The 18,115-nt window shown below is 38.0% G+C and overlaps 6 protein-coding genes across 8 annotated transcripts; 2 read left to right on the top strand and 4 right to left on the bottom strand.

The window, feature by feature from the left end:
- Positions 1-594: 594 nt before the first annotated feature.
- Positions 595-1,254, bottom strand: LOC17890270. The gene has a single exon (XM_006295997.2). It carries the CDS (start codon positions 1,252-1,254, stop codon positions 613-615), a length of 642 nt encoding a protein of 213 aa, XP_006296059.2. The 3' UTR covers positions 595-612.
- A 441-nt stretch (positions 1,255-1,695) lies between these two features.
- LOC17888708 (novel plant SNARE 11) lies at positions 1,696-4,599 on the bottom strand. Its single transcript, XM_006294750.2, has 10 exons — positions 4,087-4,599; positions 3,890-3,982; positions 3,688-3,781; positions 3,553-3,590; positions 3,346-3,440; positions 3,148-3,227; positions 2,939-2,995; positions 2,724-2,816; positions 2,549-2,623; positions 1,696-2,206 (listed from the first exon to the last, which is right to left on the bottom strand). The coding sequence occupies exons 1-10, from the start codon at positions 4,161-4,163 to the stop codon at positions 2,117-2,119; spliced, it is 792 nt and encodes a 263-aa protein (XP_006294812.1). The 5' UTR covers positions 4,164-4,599; the 3' UTR covers positions 1,696-2,116.
- Positions 4,600-4,924: 325 nt separating this feature from the next.
- LOC17887653 (60S ribosomal protein L37a-1) lies at positions 4,925-5,932 on the top strand. Its single transcript, XM_006295228.2, has 3 exons — positions 4,925-5,042; positions 5,335-5,374; positions 5,515-5,932. The coding sequence occupies exons 1-3, from the start codon at positions 5,040-5,042 to the stop codon at positions 5,748-5,750; spliced, it is 279 nt and encodes a 92-aa protein (XP_006295290.2). The 5' UTR covers positions 4,925-5,039; the 3' UTR covers positions 5,751-5,932.
- LOC17890509 lies at positions 5,872-8,419 on the bottom strand. The gene is made up of 3 exons (XM_006294020.2): positions 7,136-8,419; positions 6,305-6,563; positions 5,872-6,195 (listed from the first exon to the last, which is right to left on the bottom strand). Exons 1-3 carry the CDS (start codon positions 8,191-8,193, stop codon positions 6,022-6,024), a joined length of 1,491 nt encoding a protein of 496 aa, XP_006294082.1. The 5' UTR covers positions 8,194-8,419; the 3' UTR covers positions 5,872-6,021.
- A 1,351-nt stretch (positions 8,420-9,770) lies between these two features.
- Positions 9,771-12,861, bottom strand: LOC17889023 (histone-lysine N-methyltransferase, H3 lysine-9 specific SUVH5). Its single transcript, XM_006293715.2, has 3 exons — positions 12,765-12,861; positions 12,603-12,685; positions 9,771-12,158 (listed from the first exon to the last, which is right to left on the bottom strand). Exon 3 carries the CDS (start codon positions 12,142-12,144, stop codon positions 10,030-10,032), a length of 2,115 nt encoding a protein of 704 aa, XP_006293777.1. The 5' UTR covers positions 12,145-12,158; positions 12,603-12,685; positions 12,765-12,861; the 3' UTR covers positions 9,771-10,029.
- Positions 12,862-14,818: 1,957 nt separating this feature from the next.
- Positions 14,819-17,801, top strand: LOC17890499. Of its 3 annotated transcripts, none has more exons than XM_023785001.1 (6): positions 14,819-15,072; positions 15,433-15,991; positions 16,089-16,232; positions 16,307-16,547; positions 16,670-17,170; positions 17,262-17,801. In XM_023785001.1, exons 2-6 carry the CDS (start codon positions 15,491-15,493, stop codon positions 17,600-17,602), a joined length of 1,728 nt encoding a protein of 575 aa, XP_023640769.1. In that variant the 5' UTR covers positions 14,819-15,072; positions 15,433-15,490; the 3' UTR covers positions 17,603-17,801. The 3 variants fall into 3 exon arrangements, with proteins under 3 accessions (XP_023640769.1, XP_023640767.1, XP_023640768.1); XM_023784999.1 differs by having other exon boundaries at positions 14,821-15,072; positions 17,259-17,801; XM_023785000.1 differs by lacking the exon at positions 14,819-15,072 and adding an exon at positions 15,117-15,137 and having other exon boundaries at positions 17,259-17,801.
- The last annotated feature ends 314 nt before the right edge of the window (positions 17,802-18,115 follow it).

The following is an 18,115-nucleotide window of genomic DNA, read 5'->3' as shown; positions in this document are numbered from 1 at the left end:
TGTCGCCACTCCTTGTCGGCTCTGTTCTCTATCTCCTTAACACTTGTTCACGTTTCCCTATCTCCCATCCCTTACAAGATTACAATTAAAAAAAAAAAACAAATTTGGACAAGGCTTTGGCTCACGTGTTTGGTAGGGCTTCCATGCACATGTTACCATGTTACTTCTTCCCGTTTTCTATTTACTAGTAAATAACTATTTGTTAAAGCCATCAACCTTTCTTCTTTCTCGATTATTGAGTTTTTGTACTTCGCAGTTCTAAAACATCTATCAAAGCATGTGTTTTTTTTTTTCTTTCTCTCTCAGTTATGTAAAAAGATTGATGATGGTAATGCAATTGTGTTGATGAACTTATTTTGATTAATGCCGTAAGGGCATCATTGGCAAGCTCTTAGGCTAAGATTTACCTAAGAAAAAAACATTTTGAATTCTTGATAATTTGATAAGCACATAGGTATAATGATCTAAACTTCTACCAATTTATCAAAGCATGCATATCCATGTTTTCATGTATAACATATCAAACATATTCATTATGAAAAGATATACAAATCAACGTTTACGTAAAGAAAAGTAAAAAAAAAACCTCACATACTAAAGAAAACTCAATATTTAGCCTCTGTACAAAGGAGATCGTTGCTGAAAAATCATCTTGGAGACTCTTGATTGTCTGAAAACCTTTATCGGACTTGGGAAGTACCAACCATTTCCTTTGCTAGTCACCGGCGCAGGAGAAAATAGCACTTCTCCGCCGTCGGATCTCGACTTCTTCATGACCGTGGCATCCTTCGTTTTCGTGTCTCCCTTGTTTCCTCCTCTCAACAATCTCCAGAGCCAACGTCCACGATCCTGTTTGACATCCGAACCAGTTTCCGAAACCGACTCCAGTTTAGCAGACCAGAAAGACGGAACCGCAATCGATGTCGATCTCCTAAACGCCGGTTCGCATTCGATCAGGTTGGCAACGCGGCCAACCGAACCGACGCCGGCGAACGGAACATCACCTTCTCCACCGGCGGAGGAAGAGACGGAGGCGCGTGGAGTGCACGAACATGGAAGAACGTGGGCACACTCAGGGCAGAGAGATGAGAGGCGTTCCTGGAGGCAGTAAGGACAAACGCCGCCAACGCAGACAAAACCGAATTCGTGAAGGTCGTGTCTTGAGCATTTCTTCCAAACGCTGCCTCCTCCTCCTCTTTCATCGAAGCACAAACGCACTTTTGTTTTCTCGCATTTTACTTCGCTCCCTCGCATTTTCTCTAGAATCTCTGTTGCTTGCTGTAAAGGAGAGAGAGAGAGAGATAGAGAGAGAGGGAGATAGAGAGAAAGGTTTCAACTTTTAATGTGGATTATATTATGTTTTATTTATCAGAGATTAAAGCCACTACTAAAGCCCCACTCTGATTAAGTCTTAACCATAACCCTTGGTTAGTGAAACTAACTTCAGCTTAACTCATTAGCGCCGGATTATATGCCTTGATTATCGATCCGTTGTGTTGCTAAATTACTGACTCCCTTATTAATATTACTTGTGGGGAAATAAATTTAGTTATTGTAGACAAAATTTGTAAGATCTATAGTAACCAACATTTTTCATGGTTTGTTACAACCAATTTTTTTGAACTAGTAAAAGACTATTCAAATATCTCTACTGCTTCCCGAAATAACCAGATATTTTTCCGCAGACGCTGATAATGAGAGTCAAGTTCGTCATAATACTAATATCGAGTACGGAGTATCATACAACTCAGTTACAACTTGCAACATAAATCAGTGAAACAAGTTTTATTGCCAGGGCATGAAACAGAGACGACGTTTTAAAAATACACACGTACATATGAATATATGATATAACACAAAGAGTCAAGCTTATACAAAACACATGAGCTAACAAAGATGGTTTTGATTTCTGGGATTTTAACGCAATAGAATTTGATTCCTGTGACTGCTTAAATCCGCATCAGCCAATAGAGCCATGTGAATAGAAACTGGTTCATTTCTCAGGTACGGCGTTCCATCTACAACAACATGGACTTAGAGGGAGGACCAAGAAGTGTATGTGACCAAAAATTTACCAGTATTTTGAATGGCCTGAGAGTGAAATATTTTTTTTTCTTCAGTAATGGTTCCAGAGCAAACGTCTGTTCATAGCTGGTGGAGCTAAGCCCGGTATGTCGCGGATGTCTTTGTTGTTTGGGTTCACAATCTATACAAAAGAGAAAAACGAAGTTACAAGTATGATACATGGGCAAAATACATGCGTTTGGAAGGAAATATAGTGCAGATGAATTCAGAAGAGAGATCAAATAAACCATCACAAAGGAGACAATTTATACATTCTATAATTGAATAATCAAAGATAGAAAAATTGTGGGTATTTGTGCATTTTCTAGGTTCTTCGATCAACATGGTTTCCAGAAAAGTCCAAAACCTTTTACCTCATAATATCCATGAAATAAATAATGATGAACAGAGAAATCTATTCAACTCAAACAAGTACCTGTATGTGTGTTTACATTTGAAGAAGAAAGGAGTTAAGAAGAAGTACCTTGACGATAATGATTGCTATGACACCAATGACGATAAGGAAAAGAAAAGCCATAATACATTTGTCAGTTGCAACCTGAGAGAGGAAGGGAAGAAAGTAAGTAAAAGGGACAAGAAGAAAGTGGAGATAACTAGGAAGGATATAAAGAAGAAATAAGAAGATTTCAAAGACTAACCTGCCTACCAATTTCCTTGACAAGCTTGGAGGCTTTCTTGAGTGAGAAATGAATAGAATCAAGCTCATTGACAACTCTACTCATCTGCTCGGTCTGAAAAATGAAAAGGTAAACTATTTTAATTCTCTGAATTACACACAATCTTAGGAAAAAAAAAAAATTTCAGGTAGAAGCAAGTCAGTTTGGTTACAAACAAGTGTGGGCTAACTACAAACCTGAGCCTTAAGAGCTGCAGAAGTATCTGTTCCCACATTTATAGTCTCTTGAACAATCTGATGTCAAAGCCACAGAAAATGCAGTGAGATTTTGCGTTTGTGAACATGGGAAAATGGACACAAGTTATCAGATGCAACATGAACATAAAACTGGAGTTTTGCGAGGCAATATATATATGTATATATATTCATATAATCTGAAAACAGACCTTTTTTCCCCTCTCAATGGCTTGATCTGTGTCATCCATCATTGAGTTTCCTTTATCCATAAGCTCTTGATTGGACATGTCTGAGAGTCATTAAGTATCCAGTAAATACTCTAGGTAGGTGTGTTCATAGATCTAAATAAAGTGCAATAATTATCTACATTGTTGGTTGGTAGCAAAATACGAGATTTAAAGGCTTACTTGAAGCTAATAAGACATTTTCTTCCATGTGTTCTTCTCCGGGTCCATCGAAAAGATCTACTCGCTTGTTATTGCTTGCTAAGTTAGATGAATATCTGTACAACCATCCTCATTAATACCAATCACCATTAACATAAAAACAAACATCAATGTACTTGTAGACATTATTATGAACATCACTAGAGCAATTAGCAAAGTATGACGCACTTCTTCTTAAGAGCAACATATGAGTTCAGTTCCTTGACCTGCATAAGAACACAACAACATCACCTGAGATTAGAAAACACTAAACAGACCTCACCAAACGTCATATAAAGAAGCAAGAGGATAAGAAGTGCATACCATAGATTGTCGTCTATCGTTGAGCATACGGTTAGTGTTGGCATCATTACCGCCTTCCAAGCTTTTAACTTCCCTATCGAAATCTTTAATAAGGCTGCAAAGTAAGAAGAAGAAGGTATCATCATCATCACCAACATCATCAGGATCAATCTAAAACAAGATTGAATAAGAGAAGAAGATGCGAAAAGGTAATGTACTTTACCTCTTACAGTCACGCATTTTGTCAGTGAGTTCTTCCAGCTGCCTACTTTGCCTATTAGCATCTTTGATCTTCTCCAGCTTCTGGAATCCATTTCTGGTGAAACCAAATCATATAGACAACAACATAAACACCAAAAATCTCAAATTGCCTTGATACAAAACAAAAAGATAGAGAGAGAATAAAATAATAATTCTCACGCCAAAGCACGGAAAATGTCATTGATTTGTCCTTCGAGCTCAGCCAGCTCTTCGCTAACCGCAGATATTGGATCCATCTCTAGAAAAATTTGAAATGCGATAATAATACAATGCCTCTTTGATCAGATCTACGCGAACGATTTGGTTAGCAAATGTCGTCGACCCAGGGAATCGACTCGGCGAGATTAGATCCGTATGGATCTGGAATTGGAATCACTTCCTCGTCGTGACCTCCAACAACAAACGAAAAAACAAAATCGAATCGCGATGGCAAAATCGTGACAATCAAACCCGTGGTTGGGTGTATTCCTCAGATCTACGGCACCAATGTGGATGTTCAGAATCGATATCGGAGGGACAAAGAAAATCAAAATCTCCGAGCACAATAAGCTCTCTCTCCCTTACACGCAGATTTTTTATATATCTTTTTCCTAATTTCTCTCGGACAATTTTTTTTTTGTTTTTTGTTCTTGGGGGATTTCTCTATTTTGTCGCCATTGATTAGATTTGGCTCGAAGGGACGGAAAATGAGAGCAGTTTTGAAAAACTGCGATTACCGTATAAAATTTCAGTGGGACCCGCCACGACGTCGTTCACAGTAGAGAAATCGTATAATCTGGTACGTCGGATTTGTCACCTCTCCAGATCTAACGGTCCTACTTTTACATTAGCTTGATTTGATAATTTACTTACAATATAGTATATACGAAATATTTGTTACTACATACTAGTATAGAACAAAGAAAAAATGAAATTAATTTATTAAAAGGAGAAAACAGAATCCAACAAAAGATTTTGTGAAACTTCATTATGTCATCAAGCTTGGCCCAAATCCGGCCGGATCCGTTGGGTTACATTACAAAAAAGGTCTCTCTCTATCAAAGGTTGCTTTGCTGTTACTGCACGCATTTCAGGTTCAGCCGCCGTTTCAAGCCCATCCACCACCGGTAACCATGGTACGATTTTTCATATTAATCTTGATTTTTTGTTTTTTGTTTTTACATATGTTCAATGTCTTGTATTCGAATCATCTTTTCGAGTTTTGAATATCAGCAAATTTTGCTAACAATACTGCTTAGGAAAGACGACTAGTAATCAATTTGGATTCCATGGAAACTACTTCCTTTTGTTCCATGCGTCTCCTCAAAATTGTTGTTATTTTGCTACTATGAGGATTGTTGATTTCTACTGCATTTGCTCAACTCAAATCCATGTCTCTTTTTCTTTTCTTGTTGTGTGTGGTTCCAGACCAAGAGGACAAAGAAGGCTGGAATTGTCGGCAAATATGGTCAGTGCCCATAACTCTCTTACCTTTCTTTGTCATACAAATAATTGCTTCATTGCATGATCTTTGCTTGCAGCCATTATTCAATTGTTTCCTGTGTTGGTTTGTTTCTGAATCTTTTGAACTTTTTTTTGTCTGTCCAGGGACCAGATATGGTGCCAGTCTTAGGAAGCAAATCAAGAAGATGGAAGTGAGTCAGCACAGCAAATACTTCTGCGAGTTCTGTGGCAAGTATGCTGTTAAGAGGAAGGCTGTTGGAATCTGGGGATGTAAGGACTGTGGCAAAGTTAAGGCTGGAGGTGCATACACTATGAATACCGCTAGTGCTGTTACTGTGAGGAGTACCATCAGGAGGCTGAGAGAACAAACTGAGAGTTAGACTACTAGACTCAAATACATTTTTCAAGACCAGTATTCAAGATTTTTTCCATCTTTTGCTATAGGATTTGATGATAGACCATAGTTATGATTCTGTATTGAAGTTAGGGATTTTGGCTACATGTTTGTCACTTGTCAGTTGCATTCCATGAAGCAGACCCAATGTTTTGGTTGATTTACAAAGATCACTTTTGGCTACACAATAACTGGCTTATTATCTACGCTTTAATACTAGCTATGCTCATGGAGGGGGAAAAAGACCCCATGAGATGTCAACATATGGTTCCAAGATCACTGACATTCCTGTGAAAGGTTTGTGCTTGGACAGCCTTCACAGCTGCTACTCTAGCCGCATTTGCTGCTCTGTTTGCAGCCATCACCACTCTCTTGATTCTCTCTTCCACTTTCACCACGTCATGTGCTTTCTCAGCTGCTTTCCTTGCTTGCTAATGAACCAATGCGAAAAAATAGACACAACAAGTTGGTCATTGAAGATTTTACTATGTAATTTATGAGAGTTTGCAGCATAAAGATAAAACCTACTAGTTTACTTACCTCAACGGTATCAACAACTTTAGAATGGCTGATGGTAAAAGATGAACCAGGGCGGATAGTCTGCTCGCTAGCACAACTCAAAATGCCGTCTTCCCAATGACCGGCCTGTGTCTCACCAGTTCTGAAAGTATACATACCGAGTCCTTGCCTTCTTCCCTCGTGCCAAGCTCCTTCGTACTTATGCCCATTCCCAAATTGATACACTCCAAAACCATGCATCTTGTCTGCAAAATACTCCCCAGCATATGAATCGCCATTTCTGCAATAACTCCAAGATAAATATAGCTTTAAGGCCATGATACAACTAAAGCACATTTGACCAGGCAGTGCATCATGCAATTGCTTAAGAGCACTGGTAATGCAGTAACAGAGAAGCCTGGAATTTGACGTTCCATGTTCGCTAGACTAGTTTAAAAGGTGAGATAAGCACGACAAGCAGGACACACAAGCCATTATTCATCAAATGGCCAAAAGCAATATTCAAAGCCTTTCACTGATTCAGAATTGATCCAAAGGTTAACACGGGTCACAATAAAAAGGAAAAACCTCTACACGACCCTTTAATGGAACTCAATGCCGGGAACACACTCAGACAAGTACAGGGACCTAATAAACTACCATAAGTCAGTACACAACTTATGTCTGTAAAACTAGATCTTGAAAACCAGATGCGTCATTAAGATTCAGATTCTCACTTAACTCTACGTCAACAGCGTGTGTGATTTAGGAGTTAGATCACCATCACAGGTCAAAGCACAACAATATTCCAGAAACTCAAATGACAGACCAGAGTAAAAAGGCAATGAAGAGCAAAAAAAGAATAATACTGACCTGAAATGGTAACTACCAAGACCATGTTTGACCCCCCATTTAAACTCGCCATCGTATCTGCTTCCATCCTCAGAGGTATATACACCACACCCATGGCACTGCCCATTAGACCACTCACCAGCATATACATCTCCTGTATAAAACGTATAAACTCCAATTCCATGTCTTAGCCCTAACCTATATTGACCTCGATACCTACTTCCTTTAGCCCATGTTTCAACTCCATAGCCATCATATTTTCCATCAATCCACTCTCCTTCATATTTGCCTTTCATGGAATAGTGATAAACTCCACTTCCTGAACATTTCCCTCTATGAAACTCTCCTTCATACACATCATTGCTGCCAAACTTCTGAACCCAAGATCCTGAATTGGTCTTGTTCTCCGCAACTGGCTTCGACCCAATAGACCAAACAACTTGGTTTGTGCTCTGCTGAGAGGAAGAGAATCTGGCAGGGATAAAGGTCAGCAAGCGAGCGACAAAAAGACGAATTGATGGTAAGTGAGGAAGAGCGAATTTGAGAGAGATCGAGAGGATGAAAGAGAAAGCGATAATCGCAAAGATGAGACGAAGAAAGATACGAAGGTTGATTACAAGGAAGAAGATGTATAAAGGAGGAACGGCGAGAAGAAGCAAGAAACGAAGATGAAAACAAATCAAACGCGCTCGAAGGATATGGCGTAGGAGCTTCCTCAAGAACCGATGAATCACGGGACGATACGAAGAAATAAAAGACAAAAGGTTTGACGGGGAAAATGAAGAAACCGATCCCAATCGTGGTCTTGTGCGTCTTCTTCGGAAATGATCAACCCCGGCGGCGATGTTAGACGGTTGAGTCACCACAGACCTTTTGTGCGGGGTCGAGATTGGGATATCAACCGTGAGATGATGATGACTCTGATCATGCGGATGGTTATATACAGTGAAGCCAGCGCCTGTATCAATGGCGGTTCGATATACGGACTTATCTGGGCTCTGATTGTGGATAGGGTTTGGATCGGAATCTTCTTCCCCGATGAATCGTCGTTCTGGTACTGATGATTTCTTCAGATGCATTTACATAAGAGAGTTTGAAACTTGTAAGAGGATTGAGAAGAAATGGTCTGGAATTGAGGGTTCTTGAAAAGTTAGGGTTTTTCCAAATCAAAGTCTCTGGTTATTTTTCTTCTGTTTGTTCCTTAAACTGCTTCAAGTTATTCACAAAGAGGAGGAAGAAGAAGAAGAAGAAAGCTCAATTTTGAACTTTTGAAAAACTAAGGTAGAGACCTCCGTGAGAAAACAATAAACACCTCTGAGTTTAACTTATTTACCAACATGCCATCCATTTGCCATTTATTGACCAGATCCTTAATTTTATTAAGAGTTTATTCTCTAATAAGATTCCAATAAGTTTATTCGCTTTGAATTGTTGAATCTAATTAATTGTATAAACTTCAGGTGATTTAAATTTGATGGTGTCTTATTATTAAATTTAGTGTTTATTTTTGCTCTATTTAGTTTATTTGGGTGGTTTGGTTGTTAATTAACAACAACCAATTATTAGTTTAGCAAGTTATAATTAAAATTTGCTAGCATGCTTCCAAACATACAAAATTCAGTGAACCCATTTGGAATTTTGTAAAACAATGTCATCAACATAAAACACCCTTCAATTTTTTTAATAAGTGGTTTGTCATCAACACAAAACACCCTTCAGTTTTTTAATTTATTAATAAGTGGTTTGAGATATATAGCAAGACTAGTTTCAGAAAAAGACAAGTTTAAGAAGGTCATAAAAGCAACACCCAATAATTTCTTTGACGATTGTTAAACTTTTAAGCTAGTTTCAAAGACTCTTTAGACCCTCTTGACTGTAAATTTCAAAATCTTTATCATAATTTGAGGCCAACCCAAAATGTTTGTATCATAAGTCATGATGGGACCAAAACATGTAAATTACTGATATTTATTAGTATCCCATGTAAAACTAGTAAAATTAGTATAAAAAAATACATTTACATGGCTGATATAATGATAAGCATGGTCATAGTCATGGACTCATTCATGGTCATAGAAAATTAGAGACTACCAAAAGGCCAACCAGCCCAATCCCTGAGAATCTCAATGAATGGATAAAGTTATACCTTTTCACTTTTTTTTTGTTATCCAAAGATTTCATGGCTACCCATACAATACACATCATGATCTCTATCTATCTATGCACACAATTGTTATCTCTATCCTAATGCAGTACAGTAATCTTATGGATCTCAAAACCAGTTTGCACTTTAAAAGCTAAAAAACAATGTGGAATTTAATAGTTTTGGAATCAGCAATAAAAGTATATGTAATAGTGGATCCCATAGGCTATAATTTAAGTAATAGTAATAATATTGTCCACCTTTTTCCAATTTCAAATCTGAGATGAGATTGGAACAAACAAACAAGAGAGCTAGCTACTTCTTTGGTGCCTAGCGATCACTACAAACATCACCATTCCTTTTTTAAAATTTTCTCTGTCAAAATGATCAAGATTCAATCATCATCACCATGAGCGAACAATTTGAATTCGGCTCGGACAGATTGTAAGGTCATGTATTTCCTAGGCTTCTGTGTTTTCAGGTGATTTAGTTAAGTAGCAACTCTTGTAGACGGAAGGAATACACATACATACACACAGACACAAAACAAGAGTTGCAAATACATAACAATGCAAGAGTATGAAGAATAAGTAATGAAAGACTTGGCTTATGGTAAGAGTCTGGGAATTACTGAAGAATGAAACAATGCAGCTAAACATCACTAACACCAAATATGTACTGTAATTTTGGCTCAAGCTGTCCACTAATTTGCTTATTCAGAACTGGAGATCAAACGGAAAATGAAGAGAATACAAGTGGTACCAACAGATTATTAGTAGAGTCTACCAGAACACTCAGCCGAGCCACAATAGCAAAATTTCTTCTTGATATTACCATTGGAGTCGCGTACCTGATCGATCTTATAGTTGTAATCGTACGTGAGTTCCTCAAGCGGACGTATATTTTCCTGTGCAAAGAACATCACGTGAGGAATTCTGGTTTCATCATGGTCGTACAATACGTCCTGAGCGTACATATTCGGCGAGCAGCTATGGTTTATAAATCTCCCTATGTTCCCTTCCCGTGCTGCGTCTATGGTGAACGGATCCTCTTCCTTCCCGAGGTTAAAGAGATACTCATCTTTCCCTGTTAGTATTTCAGCTTGTTTATCCTCTAAAAGCTCTCCTGCGTACTCACAGATGAAGCTTCCCACTGGAACAGATTCAAGCGATCTGACTCCCCATCCCCTTGACTCTGTTTTGAAGAGCTCCAGCTGTATCTTGATCCCGTGCTGTGAGACTCGCATGTAGCAAGAAGGCGGGCATTTGCAGTGTGGTCCACACTCATAAACCAGGGGCTTTACTTCTAAAATGGCTCCATCATAATTGTACGGTATCTTTCCGTCGTTTTTCGCTACGCAGGAACAATTTTTTGATTCCGAGCAGCGTTTTGTGCAACCGCAGCTCTTTGGAGGAATTGGCCGGCACCAATACGGATATATCATTTTAACCGTGTAGATAAACGGAGGGGGTTTCTCGTCGTCTAAATTGTTCACAGCGCGTATGGGTAATGCCTCTTTCCCTTCTGAGATGTCAACATTGCAAACATCTTCCCGTAACTCGGATTTCTTTGAGTTCTCAACCACTTTCCAGGAACGCTCGGGTTGTCCAGGAATACGTCGCAGTTTGAACTTGAAGACGAGCTTACCGTGAGACCCGGTTTCTTCCCAATATTCTTCCACCAGATACAATCCATCGTAAACATAATTCTTTACAGCAGCTGATGATTCTAATGTCGTATTTTTGTAGCCTCTTATGACCCGCACAGGGTTCTTTTTGTGTATACTGTTTTTCAACGCGAGGTTTCCTCTTACAAGCTGTTGGTCTTTGGGTTCAATATTTTTCTTTCCTTTCCCAACATTTCCGCCTTGACCTGTATAGATCAAGACATCCGAGTTATCAAGCACGTCATCATAATTTCCAGATGATACGATACTCAAGGCAACTAGTTCTCCGCTATCGTCTTTCATATAATCGATACCGCCTTGACTTGGTCTATGTATACCAAGAGAGTTCAGCTCCATTCTATATTGAAATCCATGGCCAACCTCTACACCAGGCACAGTTCCAATAATATGAGTACCTCTTCTACCTGCAGCCTCAATTGGTTTTGGAACTGTAACCTTCGACTTCTCTTTCTCTAGTTCCGATGGCTCCAAAACCTCTGGTGATATGATTTCATCAGGAGATTGACTTAAATGGTCTCCCGAATCTGAATTCCTCAGAACAAAATGTTTCTCTTCCACCGAAATAGGAACTTCAAAGGTCTTTCCACTCTTTGGAAATATGCTCCCCATATTTGGAGGAAAGTCTCTCACTACAGAAATCGTTCTTCCGCGAAGCTGTTTTCTTGTAGTGATGCTTTGCCTGTAAACAGACCCCACCACCGCATCTTCTTGCAAGCTAATGCTTGGAGGCTGGACCTCCACCGTATAAAGCTCACTTGTGTTCCCCAGCAGATTCTTATCTTTCAGTTGGGTCTGCAAGTTAACTCGATGAGATTCAGCGCTCTCGGTTACCCCAACGTCGATGTCCTTGCAAAAATGTACATCAATAGATATCAAGCGATCCTGCGCGACCACGTTTTCTCGAGGAATCAACACAACCTCAGCTTCAGAAGAAAGAACACAGTCATCAGAAACATTCCTGTTCTCGCAAGTCTCAATTAGGACCTCCTTCTGAATACTTCTCGATCTGAGTCGCTTGGAAACCGATCCACAATCAGGAGATAACTCACTTTCTGCTGCAACCTTAAACCGCTTGGACTTCCTCCTAACCACAGGATCAGTGTAGCTACCATTACCTGAAACTGATGTTGCTACTTCATCCTTAGAAAAATCACTACCACCGCGCAACGAACTAAGTACTGATGACTCTGAATGTACCATGTTATCTCCAATTCCTACTCATGTAATAGAAGAATGTGAACTAAAAACACCATCCTAGTAATTACAACAAGCATATATATATATATATATATATATATATATATATATATAGAATAAAAAAGATTGCAACAATTTAATTTATCAATGTATATGGCAATGCATGTTATATGATTGATCTAAGTTGATCATCATAATTAAAACACTAAAAGAACACATGCAGATCTTCAAAACCCGAAAGCAGAGAAATCTCCCGAGACTTCACACAGACAATACGAACCAATTCAAAAACTTAACCCCAAATCTCGAAATTATCAACTTTTGCCTCACTACATAGTCCACTTCAACAGAAACACAGTGAAACGAGAGATATGGAAGCGATTTTAAAAGATCAAATCTTGTTTCTCAGAGCATTACCAAAAAAGAACAAAATCAGAACAAGGGTCAAGAGATATTATTACCAGGCGAAATCAAATTGGCGGAGATCGATTGGCCGGAGCGGGAGATTTGAGTCGCCTACTCAAATTGGGTAATTTGGCATTTGCTGCAAAACAAATTAAAATCATTTTGTTAATTTGTCTTTCGGTTTTTTTTTGTCAAAATTGGGTAAATTTTTCAAATACCTCACTAAGATAACTCTTCTTATCGCAGCATGCATCTCATGCTCTCTAACCTCTCTCTCTCTCTCTTGTGGTTGTTGTTAAACTGCTCTCTCTAACCTATTCTAATTCTAATTATCAGCAATAAAACTGATTTAGGGTTTTTAGTAGATCTCTAGTATGATTTTTTATTTTTTGTGAAATATAATATTTAAGAATACCATAAACTTTTGATATTTTTAGTAATATTTTTGGGATATTCAACCTTTGAGAATATTCTAAAGATCTTCATATTCCTTATTTTTAGAATTTTTTTTTTAAAATAATCATATCTTTTTTTTTGTAAATAAATAATCATATCTATAATAAGAAAAATAAAAGAAAAATAATGTTAGTCATAACTACATATATTGGTCTTATCAATAAGAGTGTTATTTTTCTTAATTTTTTTAATGATAAATAGCAATAACAATTTTCTTTAGCTACATATAGCAATGTACATTTTAAAACTGTTTGGTATTTGATGAACTTAACAATGACCTAGATTTTTTTTGGGTTAAAGAGAGGAGACCAATGTCTCCCTTATTATTAAACTAAAAAACTACAACCCAACATGTCGAGGGATCGTAATCCCCAAAATATCATCGTCCAAAAGAGAAACCATACAATTAGGACAAGAATCCAATAAAAGTAAGCTTAAAGGGTGAAAAAAGCATCAATTGCCAACCTGTCCGCTAGAAATAGACAGTTAGCCTCCCGATACACATGAGATAGAACTTAACAATGACCTAGATTATACTAAGATAGATATTGTTAAAGATAGCATATGAATACAATGTTTATGTGAATATACAATACTGTAATATGCAATTTGCCTGATTTAAAGTTTCAAGGGATAATGTTTTATTGACTTTTTTTGATGAGAAGTTCCTAAATCATATAGGTGTAAAATAATCTACTAACAAATATTGGAAAGATAATATTTGGGAATATTTAAGAGTTTTTTTTAGGTATATTTATATTTTAGTTCCATGTTATCTATGAAAAAAAATCATTATTAACCAAATTCAACTAACTGTAATATAAAATAGTAACACAGTATTTTTTGTTTCGCGATTAAAAGAAACTCAAGTTTCAAAAATTGGGTTGCAACCAACTTTAAATCTAAGTTAGACATAGAAGTTTCAAATTCTACAAAACCAAAAACAATTTTTAAAAAAATTACTCTACTCAAACAATAAACGTGATTTTAAATGCTATTAAAGAAATTAATTAAATTTGGTTGAGCCATTGAAGTGTAAGGGAATTTCTATAGACAACAAAAACTTTAAAGTACAAGTCATGGAATTATATCAGCCATTATCGAACAGACTGTTGATTGTAGAAGGCTCTAGAAAAATATAATGTCAAATCAATATGAAACTTGAAATATAGTAACAAACACTTTCATGTGGAGGGATACTATCTAACGCTAGTCAGTCTAATGTGGTATAACACAATGTATTCTCTAGAATTTTCGAATAATGTCTTGAGTCTCACACTTACTAAACCATAGTTTGAGATTAAAGGTTAGTCTTCCCATCTTATATTAACATTGATCCTAAATTGTTGTGCTTGTGGAACTATAAAGTTAAGAAGAAACACAATCTAAGTATCAACTAAATCAAGTATGCATGCAATAGAATCACCTAGCCTTTTGGCTTACCAAACGAGCATATGATTTATTTTTTCCGAGTGTGACTACGAGCACTCAAATATTTGATTTGATGCCTTTTTCATCCTATCTTTTTTATATAGTACTGCTGCTATTTTCTATCGTTTGTATCAATTTAGCAATTTATCATTTACCTAAACAAAATCTTTATTCTTGTCCTTTCCCATTCATTTTCTTTAATAATCTCAAAAGTTCAAAAGCGAGAATAATAATAATAAATAACAGCAAAAAGAACTTATAAAGTAGAAGAATAACAATTATAAAATGAATAATTTCCCTGACAATATAATAAAACATTTTTTTTTTAAACAAAGAGATTTGATTGGTTACACATTATAATAAACAGATTTATTCCAGCGTCGACAAAAACACACACAAAAAAAGAAAAAAAAAATGAAAAGAGGAAGATAATTCTGGGAGTACTGTAGACACAACCACCATCAACAGTAACTTCATTTGAGATAATTATGCAGCTGTTGCTCTCTCTTCGTCTTCTTCATCCCATTTTTCTCTGCAATCTTCTCTTTCTCTCTCCCTAAATGCAGCAGCTACCTCTCTTTCCTTTCTCCATTTATTAGCTCCCATTTCTCTATGAACTTCTCTTGGCTTCCCCTGTCGGTGAGTTTCGCGCCTTCCAGAATCTTCGCTGGATCGAGTTTTATGTCAAATTTGAATTCTTTAAGGTTCTCATATGATGTTTGATTCTGGGTTTGTTTAGGTTTTCTTCTTCCTATAGGGACCCTTTTGCGCGTTTGCGTGTTATGTTCTTTTCGGATTGTAATTTGAAAATTTCAAGGCAATTCTACATGTTTCTCGACTTCTAGGGTTCATAGACGCAATTTTGGGTGATTGTATCTTCATTAGTTTGTTCTATTGCTTGTAATCTGCATAAAGATGTCATTTTAAAGTTTCAAGTGTTGTAATTTAAGAAGCTGAACTGAACTCTGTTGTATCTTTTGTTTTGCGTTTTTGTGACAGAGCTGAAAAGATTAGGTGGTGTTCTCTTCAATAGAAGTCAGAATTGTTTAAAAAGGAGATGACTTTGGGAGGTTGGAGTCAGAGATTTATCCAAGCAACTTCTTCTGAATCTGAGGATTCTGCTTTGGATTTGGAGAGGAATCATCACTGCAATCACTTGAGTCTTCCACCATCTTCAAGTCCATCTCCTCTTCAGCCATTCACACTCAACATCCAGCACGCTGAGAGCAATGCCCCTTACTTCTCCTGGCCTACTCTCAGCCGGCTTAACGATGCTGTAGAAGACCGAGCTAACTACTTTGGAAATCTCCAGAAAGGGGTTTTACCAGAAGTTGTTGGGAGATTGCCATCAGGACAACAAGCTACCACCTTGCTTGAGCTCATGACCATCAGAGCGTTTCATAGTAAAATCCTGCGCCGCTTCAGCCTTGGTACTGCAGTTGGGTTTCGGATCAGCCGTGGTGTCCTAACGAATATTCCAGCAATACTTGTCTTTGTTGCTAGGAAAGTCCATAGGCAATGGCTAAGTCCAATGCAGTGCCTTCCTTCCGCCCTCGAGGTTGGGCTTTGTTGTATTCTATTCCGTTCTACACACAGCCTTTCAGAAATTTTATCGGATCATATATGATGTGATGTAATAATTGATTCCGTAATAGGGTCCTGGAGGGGTATGGTGCGATGTAGATGTTGTGGAATTCCAGTATTATGGTGCTCCTGCTGCAACACCTAAAGAACAGGTTTATAATGAACTTGTAGATGGCTTGAGAGGAAGTGATCCCTGCATTGGCTCGGGTTCTCAGGTACATCATTTGTTATTCTCCATCTTCTACGAACTGTAACTGTAAAGTCTCAGTTTCTGTTTCATGTTGTGTAGGTTGCCAGCCAAGAAACGTATGGAACCTTGGGAGCTATAGTGAAAAGCAGAACAGGTAACCATCAGGTTGGTTTCCTTACCAATCGGCATGTCGCAGTTGATTTGGATTATCCAAGCCAGAAAATGTTTCATCCTTTACCTCCAAGCCTTGGACCGGGTGTCTACCTCGGTGCAGTTGAGAGAGCAACATCGTTTATCACAGATGATCAGTGGTTTGGCATATTTGCTGGCACAAATCCAGGTACTCCAATTATAATTTCATGGCAAATCTCTGCATCGTTCTGCTCAGGAACCAGCATATCTAGGGACACTCTCCTTTCATACTGACTATACAGGTCATCTTACATATCTATCCCAATGCAGAAACATTTGTGAGAGCGGATGGTGCCTTTATTCCTTTTGCAGAAGATTTCAACACGAGCAATGTAACTACGGTGATAAAAGGCATTGGTGAGATAGGGAATGTGCATGTTATAGACTTGCAATCCCCAATTGATAGCCTTATTGGAAAACAAGTTGTCAAAGTTGGAAGAAGCTCTGGATATACCACCGGAACCATAATGGCTTATGCTTTGGAATACAATGACGAGAAAGGGATTTGTTTCCTCACCGATTTTCTGGTCATAGGGGAAAACCAGCAAACTTTTGACCTCGAAGGTGACAGTGGAAGCCTTATACTCTTAACGGGTCCAAACGGTCAGAAGCCAAGACCAGTTGGGATCATTTGGGGTGGGACAGCCAACCGAGGAAGGCTTAAACTAATAGCCGGTAAAGAACCCGAGAATTGGACAAGCGGAGTGGATCTTGGTCGCCTTTTGGATCTGTTGGAGCTTGATCTCATCACATCGAACCATGAACTTGAAGGTTTGGAAACTCTTTTTCCTAACTTTAATTATCAGGATGGTTGCCAAGTTTTCATGCCTTGTTCTTTTGGGTTTTGTACACTTTGCAGCAGCAGCTCGAGAACAGAGGAACACTTCGGTTACAGCCATTGATTCAACTGTTAGCCAGTCATCCCCGCCCGACCTTGTTCCATCTGGAGACAAACAAGATGAGAGCTTTGAGCCATTTATACCGCCAGAGTTTCATATAGAAGAAGCTATTAAACCAGCTCCTGAAATAGAGGAACTTCTGTTTATTGCTCCTATACCAGTTAACGAGTCTACTTCTGCTATCAAAGGGCAAGAGAAACCCAAATTAGATGATCTCGTCGCTTTAAAGAATAGTTCCGAAGAAGAGGTTAACGTATCTTTGCATCTAGGTGAGCCCAAACTAAAGAAACCAAAGTTTTCTTAGCCAAAGCCGGAAACTGATCCCCTATACCAGTTACCGGTTTAGTTTGGTTTGAGTAAATCCCCAAAATTTTATGTCGTAATTGTGCATAGTATTATCATTATTCTTTGCGGACGAAAGACGTACCGGGACCAAGTTATGTAGCAAAATTGTATAAGCTTAAATATTTTATGAAATTTAAAGAAATCATTAAACCGTGTAATGATTCAGAATTCTTACTTTTAATTTCCGGTATGGTCGATCAGAAAACCGTAAGAGAGAGGTTAAAACTTGATGGCCAAAGGAGTGAGAATCCATCCACATGGAAGGAAAGTTTTGTCTTTTCTGATAAGTGTGACAGGAGAAAGATACAAAGCACTTGGGGTCTACCTCCACCTCCATTTTTTTAGAACAATGCATACTGAAGAAAGCTTCTAGTTTTATAAACCCTTAACTGAAGAAACACTGCGACGACTTCCCATTGCCACCAACTAAAAAGTGACACTACCAATGAGTGCAATTATTGAAATTACTAGT

This window comes from Capsella rubella, unplaced genomic scaffold, assembly GCF_000375325.1.
Source record: "Capsella rubella cultivar Monte Gargano unplaced genomic scaffold, Caprub1_0 scaffold_4, whole genome shotgun sequence".
Classification (NCBI taxonomy): Eukaryota; Viridiplantae; Streptophyta; class Magnoliopsida; order Brassicales; family Brassicaceae; genus Capsella; species Capsella rubella.
This window is presented reverse-complemented; position numbering and strand designations above follow the sequence as displayed.